The sequence below is a fragment of the Primulina tabacum genome, chromosome 4, assembly GCF_025594145.1.
Source record: "Primulina tabacum isolate GXHZ01 chromosome 4, ASM2559414v2, whole genome shotgun sequence".
NCBI classification, from domain to species: Eukaryota; Viridiplantae; Streptophyta; class Magnoliopsida; order Lamiales; family Gesneriaceae; genus Primulina; species Primulina tabacum.
In genome coordinates, this window is record NC_134553.1 from 1,968,972 (window position 1) to 1,983,447 (window position 14,476).

At 33.7% G+C, this 14,476-nt stretch overlaps 2 protein-coding genes and 1 long non-coding RNA gene across 5 annotated transcripts; 2 read left to right on the forward strand and 1 right to left on the reverse strand.

Annotated features, from left to right (window-relative positions):
• Positions 1-374: 374 nt before the first annotated feature.
• LOC142541395 (uncharacterized) lies at positions 375-3,974 on the forward strand. Of its 2 annotated transcripts, none has more exons than XM_075647932.1 (8): positions 375-1,161; positions 1,275-1,990; positions 2,084-2,298; positions 2,384-2,464; positions 2,560-2,646; positions 2,795-2,927; positions 3,130-3,195; positions 3,304-3,974. In XM_075647932.1, exons 1-8 carry the CDS (start codon positions 707-709, stop codon positions 3,450-3,452), a joined length of 1,902 nt encoding a protein of 633 aa, XP_075504047.1. In that variant the 5' UTR covers positions 375-706; the 3' UTR covers positions 3,453-3,974. The 2 variants fall into 2 exon arrangements, with proteins under 2 accessions (XP_075504047.1, XP_075504046.1); XM_075647931.1 differs by having other exon boundaries at positions 3,130-3,201; positions 3,304-3,972.
• A 1,642-nt stretch (positions 3,975-5,616) lies between these two features.
• On the reverse strand, positions 5,617-7,721 carry LOC142542300 (uncharacterized). Its single transcript, XR_012819498.1, has 2 exons — positions 7,594-7,721; positions 5,617-6,781 (listed from the first exon to the last, which is right to left on the reverse strand). It is a non-coding gene; the product is annotated as an uncharacterized LOC142542300 (long non-coding RNA).
• Positions 7,722-10,704: 2,983 nt separating this feature from the next.
• Positions 10,705-14,279, forward strand: LOC142542302 (large ribosomal subunit protein bL19c-like). 2 transcript variants are annotated; one of them, XR_012819499.1, is made up of 7 exons: positions 10,705-10,829; positions 10,918-11,105; positions 11,485-11,706; positions 11,812-11,898; positions 11,994-12,127; positions 12,791-12,948; positions 14,074-14,279. XR_012819499.1 is itself a non-coding variant. In XM_075648874.1 (6 exons), exons 2-6 carry the CDS (start codon positions 11,019-11,021, stop codon positions 12,894-12,896), a joined length of 636 nt encoding a protein of 211 aa, XP_075504989.1. In that variant the 5' UTR covers positions 10,705-10,829; positions 10,918-11,018; the 3' UTR covers positions 12,897-13,131. The 2 variants fall into 2 exon arrangements, 1 of the variants encoding a protein (XP_075504989.1); XM_075648874.1 differs by lacking the exon at positions 14,074-14,279 and having other exon boundaries at positions 12,791-13,131.
• The last annotated feature ends 197 nt before the right edge of the window (positions 14,280-14,476 follow it).

A 14,476-nucleotide genomic window follows, 5' to 3' on the forward strand; every position in this document is an offset into this window, starting at 1 on the left:
TTTCTAATGCTCTCAGAAGGAGTTAGCAATTTTTAATAGATGAAAAATAAATTTTATATATTGATCAGAAGATTTCATTACATGAGATTCTTAAATTCATAATTATTAATGATTTCATTAGAAAACTTTTAAAGCGAACATTGGAAATTCTAGATCTAATGAGCTCGATAACATCACAAATTATACACATAAATAAAATAAGTTCAAAATTCAGATAATGTCATTGACATGAAGAACATATCAAGCACTTCAATATTCTCGTCAATAACTTATAACTCATCTCATACGAAATGCTCAAATTTGAGACGAGATCTTGCATTTAAGACTCGATTATAACAATTGAAAAAAAAAAATCTTAGCAGTCTGCAATTTACTTAACCCTCAAATCTTCAAGCTCACAAGCTTCAAGGGAAAAAATGAAAACATCACTTTCACTTTATTCTCAAGAGATCTTGGACTGAGTAACCTCATTTTGAAATTTATAAACTAAAATTCGACCCCAAGTGTGTGATATTTATTTATTAAAAAAAAATTGTTTCCGCCATCCCCGAAACGAGAAAAACACACACAAAGGACACTAACTAAGGCCGGCAAAGGTTATAATATAATGGCTAACATTGTCGAACCGCAATTTGTCAATCTCTTCTTGAATTTTCAGTCCAACATACAATTTCCTAGCTTCATGCGTACGTACACTTGAGAAACTATGAGAACTGAAGCCATGGCTAGGAGATTCGACCCGCGCTTGGCTGATGAAGGTAGGAAGCCATCCATTAGCCTTCAGAGGAAGTTAGTCGAGACCAAGAGCGATAACAATCGTAGCAAGCCCGATTTGACTGATTTCATGAATGACATGTTCTTTGGCACGACAAACAATGTCGATAGCAACAAATCGTACAATTTGACCGGTGAGGAGAGGCGTAAAGCTCGCGATGCTGATAATAGCCTGGATGATCAGTTTGATTCCAGCACGAGAAGTGTAAGCAGTCGACGGACTCAAGATTGGCTTGAAAAGGCTAAGCTAATGGTGGCTACATCGCCCGGGAGAGGGCCTGAGTCCCCGGCTCGACTCCTTGGCTCCCCTAGATTTGGTACAACTCAAGGCCGGCTTTCGACTTCGGCAATTGAAAAGAGAGACCCTCTCTCTAGGTCTGCTAGAAGGTAAAAATAATTACGAATCACAAAACTGCATGCATATATTCATTTAAGGGTGAACATTTAATTTATCGAGGTCTGTTGAATTCTCCAAAACTAAAGAAATTTTTAAAAAGCAGGCAAAGGGCATTAGGAGGATACAGCGGGGAAATCCTCTCAAAAACAGCCCAACATACCCGGAACAGATCCGAAACCAAATTGGATTCTCCATCAGATGAATTATTGCCTGCATCAGACCTACAGAAATGGATCTCCAACAACCTCCAATTCCCGAACTCCGAACCTGCAATCTCTCCCGAGCCTACCCCACCAAGCCCCACCAGCCCTCACGCACACCTACCTCCACGCCAATCAATGCTCCGAAGGTCCCGTTTCCATTCCGACCCCACTGCACCGCTGCCACACCTGATCCCAACCCTAACCCCAACCACCCTTCCCTCCAATTCCAAACGACATTTCAAAATACAAAGTCCCTCCAACAACGCACAAACAACAATCTTGGACAACAATTTGCTCTCCCCTCCAAAAAATCTCATAGAATCAGCTCACCGGAGATCGATTTCTTCTGGCACGTGTTCCGTTCCGGTGGCTGAGCCGTTTTCTTCTCCGCGGGATTTGGTGGAGTCAGGCCACAGGAGATCTGCATCTTCATCCACTAGCAAAAGTAACAGAATATTGCCAAGATCTATCGACGCCGATGGGATATTTGAGGATGGAAAAACCAAGGATCAGGATTTAAACCGTTTTTTGGAAGAGCAAAGGGTGAAAATTGGCAAGATTTTGAGTGGAGAGGTTGATGGAAAGGCAAAGATTGTTCTCTCTGGACCTTCAAACAGTTGAGTTCTTTTGTTCAATATACGTCATGTGAGATCCATCTCAACTAATTCCTTTGAGTTTGAAATAGCCTCTCTGGTTTTGATTGTTTAAGGTACGAGCTCGATGGTGGCAGCAATATGCTACGCGTGGTTGTTGGAAAACACAAAGAGGACTACTGATAAAAAAGGAGATGGAAAAGGTAATGGTTTGGAATTTGTAGTGCCTTTGATGAATATAAGGAGAGGGAAAATGTGGAACCAGCGACAAGCGGCATGGCTTTTTCATCATGTTAATCTTGATGCCAATGCTCTGCTGTTTTCCGATGAGGTGCTCCTGTACTGATGATGCTCTTTTAAATTCCCCATTTTATAGATAGGAACGTGTGTTTCTGATTCTTATGTTTGTTTTTTAGGCTGACTTGGAAACTTTAATGATGACAAAGAAACTGAGCATTCTTGTCGTAGGGGAGGATATCTTGAGGACAAATGGAGAGGTTCAGTTAGATCAAACGTCCCTTACGTTTGATTCGATATCTCTATAAGAATGAACAATCCTAACTTTGTTATGTCTCCTGTTTTACATGTTAAGGTTGGATCAGCTTGCACTATTCTTACAGACAATTACTGCGAGGACGCCTACGACCTACTTCAAACTCCAGTCCTGAAAAAACTTATGGTACAAAATTATTAGCATTTCTTGAGTTGGTTTACTGCATACATGGTCAGATTGAGTCTATGTTGTGTCTGGTTTTCATTTTTATAATGTCCTTGTGTGTGTGTGGTTGTGTGTTTTACAAGAAAGTTATTAATATTTTCTTGAATAGCTTGCAGGCATTCTATTAGACACGCAGAACTTAAGCACCTCCCCTAAGCTGTCAATGACCAGAGATGCTGAGGCAGTTCAGTTGCTGTCAGTTGGATCGTCTCCAAATTACCGAAATACCCTTTTCGACCAGCGTATGTCTTCATCATTTCTTGACGATTATCTATTAGAGCTAATCCAATGGGTGACGCGGGGTGGTCTCTGCAGAGTCCTCTAATGTGCCTATTTTCTAGAGTTTTTGTTGCCATGCAACAGAGTTTCTGGTCCTGTCCTGAAAGTAACGATGCCTCGAAAATCATGAACTAAACATCAAAAAATATGTCTTTAACATTGCAGTGATGCAAGATCAAAGTGACAGCGATTTTTTTGAAGTTTTGCGTCGCATATATGGGAAATCTCCGGGTGGAAGTAAGTTAATATTGGTCTTAAAAATAAATTTCCCGAGAAACATCACTACATCCCAAGTCTCATCATTTTTTATTTCACTTTGCTTAACTGGTATTTTTACAGGCAACCTTGATAGCAGAGAACCGGCACACCGTAGAACCCCAGGGAAGAACTCTGGCAATAAAGTGGTGACACCAAGTGAAAAAAAACCTCACAATGAAACAAATGAAGCAAAAGCCAAGAAGAATATCTTGGCTAGTCCAGGCAAATAAATCCATCTTGTTTTTACCTTTTAAAACACTAGAATTTAACTCAGAATGCATTCTTGCTTCAAATAGAAAGGCTCATTTTATCTTACATTTGCTCTCTTCAGGTAAACTTGCACCACCTCCTATGCAGCCAACTGGGAAGGCACCAGCAAAACCAATCGACCCTCCTCGTCCGAAAAACAACAACTTTTTTGCGAAGCTATTTGGATTTGGCTCGAAATCATAACATTGTAATAATGCTGGTTTCATCCAGATATCGAAGCTTGAAGATTCGGTTAAAAGGAGTATTGTCAAACTTCTTAAAGGTTCTATAATTATGGGAAATAAATATAGGATCATCTTCCTTATTTTAATTTCTTGGACCGTTTTCATTCGATATTTTTTCATTTTTTTTGTATCGTGAAATAAATTGAGGCATCATGCATGAGCTGTTCTCTTGTAATAAACTGTCTTACTGCGTCACAACGAAGCAGAATAAGACTGAAGTGTTTTTTTTTTTTTTTTTTTTGGACGAAGAGACTGAAGTGTTTCTTCACTGTAATATGGTGAAATTTTATTTTTTACATTCTCAATATACTGTGTCAATTTTAATTAAAATTAGTATATATTCAATGCGGCTCGATCTCAAGTTAAAATGTACTAAAGCTGGAGCTTAAAAAACCCAACTTTCAAACAAAAAGTTTTGGAATTTATTCACAAAATATTACTAATTATATTCAATCTCACAATCCATTGAAGAAGACAATTCATGTATTAAATTCAACAAGAAATATATAACGGTACATAGTTTGAAATTCATCTTGATTTCCATAATTTTTATATTAATAATTAAATTTCATTTAAATTAGCTTGAATGATTTTGACCATATTCAACACATATTTTCTTGCTCTAGCTTTTTTTTTTAATATTATTTATTGCATTTGCCTATTTAAGAAAGAGAATTAAAATAATTATTTGACAAAAATCTGTGTGAGACGGACTCACAGGTCGTATTTTGTGAGACAGATCTCTTATTTGAGTCATCCATGAAAAAGTATTACTTTTTATGTTAAGAGTATTATTTTTTATTGTTAATATCGGTAAATTTGATCCGTCTCACAAAAAAAAATTCGTGAGATCGTCTGTTGTTATTTTCAAAATTTTATTCACAAGAACACAAAAGATGCCGATTTCACAATGAAAAGATCCTTTATCTGACATATTAATTTTTAATACGTTACATTTTCCCGACAAATACGTTATATATATATATATATATATTTGTGTTGAATCGATTAAAATCAAATATTTTTATATCTTATATTATTTCAATTATTAATTAAATTTAAGTCATGTATAGTAATCGATTATTTGACATCAAACTAAATTAATATTAATAGCTAGCTTACTTTACCTAAACTAATACAAATATTATAAAAAAAACATGAAAAAAATTAGCAACATTAAAGAGAGGAATTACAAAACACAGACATCGCGTGTGCTCGATCACTTGTATGTATAAAGATTTATGAGTAAGTTTCTTGTGAAACGGTCTCACGAATCTTTATCCGTGAGACGGGTCAAACATACCGATATTCAAAATAAAAAATAATATTTTTAGCATAAAAATTAATATTTTTTCATGAATAGCTCAAATAAAAAATTTGTATCATAAAATACGATCCGTGAGACCGTCTGATACAAATTTTTGCCAAGATTAATAATATGATTGCTCACTTTTCAAGATCAGATCATGGAGGAGAGTAGAAAACATTTAAATTTAAAAGAATAAAAAACAAGAACATGGAGATGCTTGTTGATTTGAAATTAATCAATAATTTTAATTTTGAATGTGTGTATATTATATTAATCTGTCTTGTTCAATCATACCATCCAGCTGTCACTAACTTCCAACTTATGTAGAGAGGGCCACCTTACTTCCCATGTGCTTTGCCCCCAATCTTCATCCTAATCACTTTCCAATTTCAATTGGCCCATCTCTATTCCAATTTACAATTATTCTTTTGGACCAGAAACGGAATAAAGTAAATCAATTTAATTTTCTTTGGAAAAAAACGACAATTTTTCAAAAACCAATGAATTTATTAGTAAGATCATTGTTTTACGTACAATCAATATATCTTTGATACACAAAGTTTATACGTAAATTAACCATACAAATCGATGGGATGTTGAAAATTTATGCATCAGATTCACACGTTTTGACAGATAGGAACGATTATTAATGTTGTTGTTGGCACAAAGTCACACTCACTACTCCACCTTCCAGGCATACAGGAACAGGCAAAATTCAGGCATCCCACATGAATTTAACCCCTCCGACGAGCCGGAGCTTCTACCTGATTGGAAGGACGACGAAAAACACGACGATGTCGGCTTGAAGACAAACGATGCGTGCCGTAAACCGGGGATGAAAAGCCAATCATGAACATCCCAGAACACTTCAATCTTTCCCTTGTTCACAAGAAATGATTCATTCCCTCTGAATTTCCACTGCAGATGCTTCACATGTATAACTAAATCACCATCGATCTTAATCTCCATTTCGGGACCGACCCCATTATTCTTGCACTCGATTGAAATTTCGTGTAGACTCCCCTTATCATGAAACTTACCCCTTGTGAGAAACTTCTTCTTACCAAAAATATGCTCTTTTCTTGAAACTAAAATAGGGTCGATTAGAGAGGGTCTGCATCTTGTCTTTCTATAAGCTTCCTTCTTCAAATTCCCGAGAAGTAGCACTACCTCTTCTTCACAAACAATTGCTACATAATAATTTGAACTTGGCTCGGTTTCGCCATTGAATCTTGCTGATTTAAGATCCCAGAAAACGTCGACCGGTTTGCCGTCTACCAGAAACTGTTTCGAGCCTTGTTTCTTCCAAAAATACCATGTTTTGAGCTCGATTTTGCAGGTATACTGACTGCCAAGTTCTGGACCTTGTACTGATATAGATAAGCCATGGAGTAGCAAGTTTTTGCACCATGTTACCGTGATCAAACGGCATTGATCAGCTATTTTAGTCCGGTAAACGGACATGAAAAGATTCTGGCGTGATCTGGTAATTGCATTGGGATCATCTGTTAACTTCTCTCCCGATGAAAAACAAGCTGGGATGCCTAGTTGTTCATGCAACATATCAGAAAAATTATGGAATTTTTGTATGGAAATGCAATTTTGGCCTGAGCCCTCCTTGTGGAAGATTCAAGAAAATGAAATTCTTGATCAATGGAAATAAATTATGAGTTTGTTGAGTAGATGCAGAGAAAGTTGTATAAATCTCAGTTACTTGATGTACGAGCCATAGATGTGGTGCCAGAAGTTTTCTTGGCTGCATTAATGGAACAAAAGAATAAAATATTTATGCTCCAAAATGGCAGATAAAATTAAGTGTGCGATGAATCAAAAATCAATCACTTATATACATGTTTTTGTGTGTGTCAGTCTCTCTCTCTCTCTCTCTCTCTATATATATATATATATATTCATGTGTGCGTCGGATATACACATACTGTAGAGGGCCATTTTGACAATTTCTCGTCAAACTTATTTCATCAAGACATTTGTGAACCAAAAATAGTTCGGGGAATAAGAGAAGTAAACCAATAAAAATATATTTCACTCATGTGTATATATGTTTATTATGTATATCGTTACTTGGATGGTGTGTGTCATATCAGCTGGTTTCTTCACATGTTTCCAAGGGTTCTTGTCAATTTCTTGTACCCTTTTTAACCAGACCACCTTTATTTTTTTTACTCCAAGATAAGTTCAATTATGTTACAGTTATAAATTATATATATATATATATATATATATATATATATATATTAAGGATGAGGACATGATAGTAACCAACTATGTGACACCAATTTTTTCTTCCAACTTTACCCTTATATGATATTAATAGTACACTTTTGTTTTTTGTTTTTTTTTTTAAATTTCAACACACACTTTTTTTTATTTTTATATTTTTATTTCAATAATTCAAATATCAATATAGTCCCTCCATAATTTGTCAAATTTCACTTTAGTCCATCGATAATGATAAAAAAACATTATACACAAGCATCACGTGTAGAGAGTAACTAGTATATATAAAGACTCCATGAATGATGGGTAGAAAGTAATTAAGAAGAGTACCGAAAAATGCTGGTGAAAAAAAGGGGTTTCCAATGGTGGGGCTTATCCCCCCGCGCCTCTTGATTCATCTTTCCTGCTTCCTTTGATAGGAAATAGCACCAACCTTGACGTACATGTGCAACTCTTTTATTTTTACGCTTTCTTAGTTAAACATGATGCATAACTACACACATGCTTAAATTTGTAGACTATTTGTTTTTATTATTATTATTTTGTTTACTTTGCTAGCTATTTTGTAAAAATACAATAAAATCGTCGAATCGATCGCTATATGCCGATATCATTTGTATACTTATAATTCATTAAGCGGAATGTAGTCATGTAGATAATATCACTCATCATAAATTCACAATATATGATATATTATGATTTTTTAAAAAATAAATAAATAATTTCTGCTAATGCAAGTTAATAATATGGTTACATAATAAAGGATTTAAGAATCCCTATAATTTTCTCCCATTGAAATTAGACTAGCAATATATTGAACAACGACCGTCTCGATATAATTGGATGGTACAAATATTAAAAGTTAGAATCCCCCTGTCATCCTTCCTTTTTATAGATGTAGTTTCTTGTATTATCCTGACCAGATATGCTTTTTTTAATGGGTAAAAACTTGTATGAGACGGTCTTACGGCTCGTATTTTGTGAGACAGATATCTTATTTGGGTCATCCATGAAAAAATATTACTTTTTATGCTAAGAGTATTACTTTTTATTGTGAATATCGGTAATGTTGACCCGTCTCACAGATAAAGATTCGTAAGACCGTCTCACAAGATACATACTCATTTTAATTACCCTTCGTTTTAGAGAGTTTGCAATTCTTTTTTACATCTTAAAAATAATTATCATATATATATTAAATATACTATCAATTTAATATATTAAATATACTATCAATTCAGCATTAAATATATATATTAAAATAATTATCATATATATATATATATATTAAATAATTATCATATATATATTAAATCATTTTTTATTAAATATGTAATTTTTTGTGAAATATACTGACTTGGTTATTTAAAATGGATCTTATGATTTTCAACATTAATTTGGACTAAAGTCATATTTTGATAAGGAATAAAATCCATTGAAGATCAAGATTCCCTGATCACGAAATTATTATAATCTCGGATTTTTTTTTTTTTTTTGTGTGCCTAATTGACTATAGAAACTAGATTCTGTAGATTCAACGATCTAAAACCGAACACAAAATTAAAGTATTTAGCGTTATCTATTTAAAAACTAACCAATACATACATATATATATATATATATATTGATGTATCGGTTTGTCGCATCCAAGACACGGCAGAAACTTAAAATTTTTGTAATTTGACAATTAAAATCACAATTTGGGTGTTGCATGATTCTAAGTTCATTCATGTATATAGCTTTTATTAAAAGATTACCTTTATCATTTAACGTCTTACTTCAATTATTTCGGATTTCAAATGGAGATAATTCTTGTTGTAAATCTATTCAATCTCAAACAATTGAGTCCACGGTTAAAAGTTTTTCTCCTCTTCTAATTTTGTGCTAGAAAAAATTTTGTGTTGAGATTTCCGGCCGAAAGGAAGCGGAAACACCGAGGCGTGTAGTGACGAGCGTGGTGGTGTGATGTGTTCAGCCGAAAACCTTCTTGTCAAATAAGGTGGTGCTCGAAAATATGGTGTATAGGAGAGAAAAATCTTGTACATTATTTGACAAGCAACCTTATATTTATAGATATCATTGAACGTATTAAATTTCTACTAGGATTCTTACTGGTAGTTTGACATTATCAACGCTCTCATTAAAGTTTTTATCTTGTCGAATCTCTCATGTTCATATTATTAATTTTTGAACATACATGATAGGATTAGATAACTCATTACCCATCGAAGAGTTTCTAGATTCTTCTAGAACTCTCAACGAGTATTTTGACTTATTAGAAAATCTAGTAATCAATGTTTGATTACAAAAAGTTCAAATTTAATTAATCAAAGAATTCATAATTGTGGTTTAATAGTAATCTCGATCGACAATCAGACATCATCAATATGACGAGAGTACAAAACTCGTTATTATTAAAAAAAATTTATACAAAACTCGATCAGACATCACAATTTTGATATACAGTTACTAGAGTTATGCCAATATCTGAGTTTGTTAATTAATATTTCTAATGTCCTTTTTCGGTTGTTATATTTGTTGATATCAGATTGTTATTTTTTTGTATAAAAAATTATTATTATTTTAAAACTATTTCAAGATTTATATTTTCCTGAACGAGAATTTTCTGTTTAAAACGACTGAGTATAAATTAATATTCTAGCTAAATAAATACATTTTGATTTATTATATTTTGAGAATGGATAAATTACTTAAATAAAGCAAAAATAATATTTTTTTAATTACAAGCAAGGGATTGTTCTCAATCGGTGTTTGGACTCTGACATCAGCCACGAACAAAAACAGAAAGAAGATCATGTCATTTCACTCTATGGATAGTGGGCACAAAAAAAAAATAAAAAAAATAGGTTTCTTGTTAGACGATCTCACGAATATTTATTTGGGAGACGAATTAACCCTACCGATATTCACAATACAAAGTAATACTCTTATCATAAAAAGTAATATTTTTCATGGATGATTTAAATAAAATATCCGTCTCACAAAATACGACATGTGAGACCGTCTCACACAAATTTCTGTCAAACAAAAATCTGAATGTACATAAAAGATTTATAAATATCTTCGTATCTCGATCAAGCGCTTATATTAATATTTTTTTAATGATTATGTATTATTAAATTGGAAAAAAAGTGATATCAAAATATAAACAAAATTTTTGTAACACGGATTTTTTATGTGGATCATTCATGAAAAAATATTATTTTTTATAATCAAAATATTATTGATTAATGTGAATATGGACATGGTTTCTCATAGATAAAATTTTTTGAGACCATTTTAGACCTACTACAAAAATACAAATTCCGTCCCTTATTACAATTTTTTTGTAAAAAAACTTAAATATTGAAATAAAATTCAAAACCTTATTACAAAATAAATTTTTTTAAAAAATTAAATATGATTTTGTTGGGATATGGCATCGCTGAAAAATAAGGTAACTCTCAAGGGCTGTCATGTCAATTTGTTTCCTCATATAATCGAAACCCCTCCGTATTGTTGATTAGGGTTTTGTGAAATTTTGATCTTCCAGAGATTCATACGAGGTTCGCTATTTTTTGGAAATGTTTACCTCTGCAGCTATTGATTGCCTGTCGATTATCTCATGAAATTTTTTTGTTTTTTCTTATTCAGGTTTTGATTCAGAGCTATGCAATCTCTGTTTGGGAAGCTTCGATTTTTCGCGCGACTAAGGGTCGACAATCTGAAAAATGTTGACTTGAAAACAATATCATATGTTGAATCGAAATTTCTGGCGAATTTGGTTAATCAGGACGCCGCGATTCAATTATCGGCTTTATTCCAGCTCGGCGTTCTTCTTGGTATGTGTTGGTTATTGATTAATTCTCATCAATGCTAGCTGAATGCTGATTGTCCTTGAATGATATTTCTTGGAGTCGTGCACCTAGAGTTATTCATTTGGCCGAGTCAGTTAAGTATAAATCCAGAAGTTTGCAAGATCGCCACCAGGATGCCGCCAGCTTTGGATAATTGTGTTGTGAGCCTTGAATAAAACTTGAGGTTGTTTATTCATTGGACCGAATTGACTGAATATGGGCTTAGATCGTGTAAATCTGGTGACTTTGATGTATTTGAGCTATCTATTGCTTTGTCTCTTAATGTTGCTTACGGAGATTTCAGCACTTGTTTTTGTCTGGCCATTTGGTTTTCTGATTCTGATGAAAGAGTGTCTCAATCCAGGATAAAAATATTGGCACTAAAACTTCATCTCCAAACTTTTCTACAAGTGACGGAATAGGTCTAAACTCATGCTTGAATCAGTCATCTTCAATGGTATGTGCCTTGCCAACAAGGAATATTACAAATGTTGGATCTGCTTCTCAAGATGAGTCCCATTCTTGTGATGTGCCTCAACGCATCAAATTCAAGAGGCTGGATAAAACAGCCAGGCACATTATGCAGGCACTAATTTGCGAATTTCACTCTATTATTTTCCTTTTTACCTACATGACGTGGTAGAAATTATTGCATAATGGCAACATATTATTTGCTCGATACGAACTGCAGATAGTTGATAAAGAAGCAGTTGAGGAAGTGAAATCAAATCGAGAGATACCCGATGTCAGGCCAGGTTGTATTGTCCAGCTTAAAGTGGTACTGGTTTTCCTTCAGAATAATCATGATAGTGCATTTTTTTCATTGTCTATCTTTAAGACTTGATTTGTTTTCTCCTGATTTTGCCATGGCAGGAAGTACCAGAAAATAAGAGACGTACTTCAACCATAAAAGGTATTGTTATAGCTAGACGAAATGCTGGTCTAAATACCACTTTCAGGATAAGAAGACTTGTATCAGGAGTGGGCATTGAATCTCTATACCATTTGTGAGTATGCATTTCCATCATGTCAACCCTTCATTTATTTATTTTTCGAATACATTATCATTGCTTGTTTTGGGGCTACTTATCAGGGAAAATGTAGTGAATTTCTCATAGAGTGGTACCAAGTATGGGGTTTATTGTTTGTCTTGGGAACTTACTAGCCAAGATCTTCATCTTGTGCCATCATTACACCCTGTTGCCACCACTTCTCTTTTTGGAACTAGTTCTTAGAATTCAGATCTATTCTTAGCATTTGTACTTCCACGGGAGGTGCAAAAATCATATGATGAAAATAATTCTGGAGTATTTACTTTGATGTGACTTTGAGTGCTATTTTATTGATCCTATTTGCTTCTCACAACCTTCTAAGCTTCTGAATCGCCTGCTGATTTTCTTTTGTTATATTTATTGCGGTATAATGTGGGATCTTTTTCATTGATATCGGTTTGATTTATCAGTTATGCTTATAACAATAGACTCCAAGCTGTAAGCAATGTTATGGAATGCATAAAATGAACTTTGTAGAACCCCTTGATCTATGTGTTTTGTTATGATGTTTCCCGCTCTCTTACGATATTCTCTCGAATTTATTTTATAAACTTCCTTATCAGTTATATTTCTCGGATACTGCCACGAGTTAGCCTCTAAATGAATGGGTGATGACAGGTATTCTCCAAATATAAAGGAGATAAAGGTGTTGGACCAGAAGAAAGTGAGGAGAGCCAAGCTTTACTATCTCAGAGATAAAATGAATGCCCTTAAAAGGCAGTGATCAATGCACCTGAGAAGCAAAACTTCCTGTCTAGATAGTGGAGATGGAAAAGGTATGGTCATTTATTAATGGTGGGGCCGTGTTGAGTGGAAAACACACATTTATTTTTGAAGGAAAAAGTTTTTGTCGTGTTTATTACTGTTCAAGGACTTGGTCTCTTAGTACGCACGACTTATTAGGTAATCACTGTATGAGGATTCAAAGTATATGAAAACATGAGTGGAATTCTTTGCTAGCCACCAATTTTTTTGTCGTTGCTCTCACTTTGGCACTATTACTCGAGCAATTTGAGTTTTTAGAGCAAATTTGTAAACCTTAGATATTATTCCCATGTAGTCTGTTATTCATTAAAGCGTTGATTTCCTACCATTTACCGTAAAATGTCTTGTTTAATGCTTTGAATAGAATTCAGGGGAAAATAGCTATCTTTCTTGATGATGAAAAAGCATAGAGTAAAAGTATATATGCATGCTTCTGTTGGCTACTTTTATGGGGTATCCGTGTAGGCTGTAGCTTTTAATTTGACTAGAACTCGGGTAGCGTTTGGTTTCATGTTCTCCGTACCTGGAACGGAGCGTTTTGAAATATAATATGTTATAATAAAATAATAATAGAGTTATCAGGGAGCGATAGAGGTTGAATTGATAATAATAATAATGTTAACAAATTTAAAGGTAAGGTTTCGGGAATGGGAAAAAAATACTATTATTTATTTATTTAAAATGAAAAACAGGACATTTAGACTTTAGTGCTTGTTTGCGAGTTGTCTTCCCTATACTCGTTCTATAACTTCTTGTGTTCTGCAATAATTTTTTTATATGTTTCGATGCTTCTTGATTCAACTTGTTTTGAACACACGTTTCTTGATTTAGCTGGGTTCTAAGCATGGAGACATTTTTGCAGTTGTAGTGTGTCTTCAATGTATTATAATGCGCTAAAGAAAAATGTTGAATGAGAATAATCCGACGGCTAGTAAATCTAACTTATCCAGATCACATGATACCAGTGACTATGGCATGTTGCTCTCCCTGCCTTTTCCAAAAAAAATGAATGGCTTCCAATATTTTGTTGTACATCTGTGTTTCATTTCATATCTAAGTACGATTTTTTTTTTGATTGAAATTAGATTTTAAGTTTATTTTGAGATGCATTTTTTTTTTGTTGTTGTGAAAAATAGATGCAAGTATCAGTTAGACATTCAAGGTCGGGACTTAACAGATAGCCGCAATCACCTGGCTGCCTTCGGCTGTAGTTGTTTCATCTCTCGAGCAAATATCGATAAATTTTTTTTACTTCCCTCTATGAAAGGTGTTTGGATGTTTGATGATGAATTGTTGGTGCATTGCTGATGACTTGTAATAAAACAAAAGGAGCAAAAAAAAACCTTTAAATTGAAATTTTTAGTAGTTTGGGTACAAAAAATGTTGCTTAAAAAAAAATTAAATAAGTCGAGCTTTTAAAAATATTTTTTAAAAAATAAGTTGAAGTTATTTTTTAAACAAAAACTCAAATACGATAACTTTTCACGGGTCAATCTTGTGAGATTAATCTCTAAGTCGACTTAATTAATAAAGAAATTA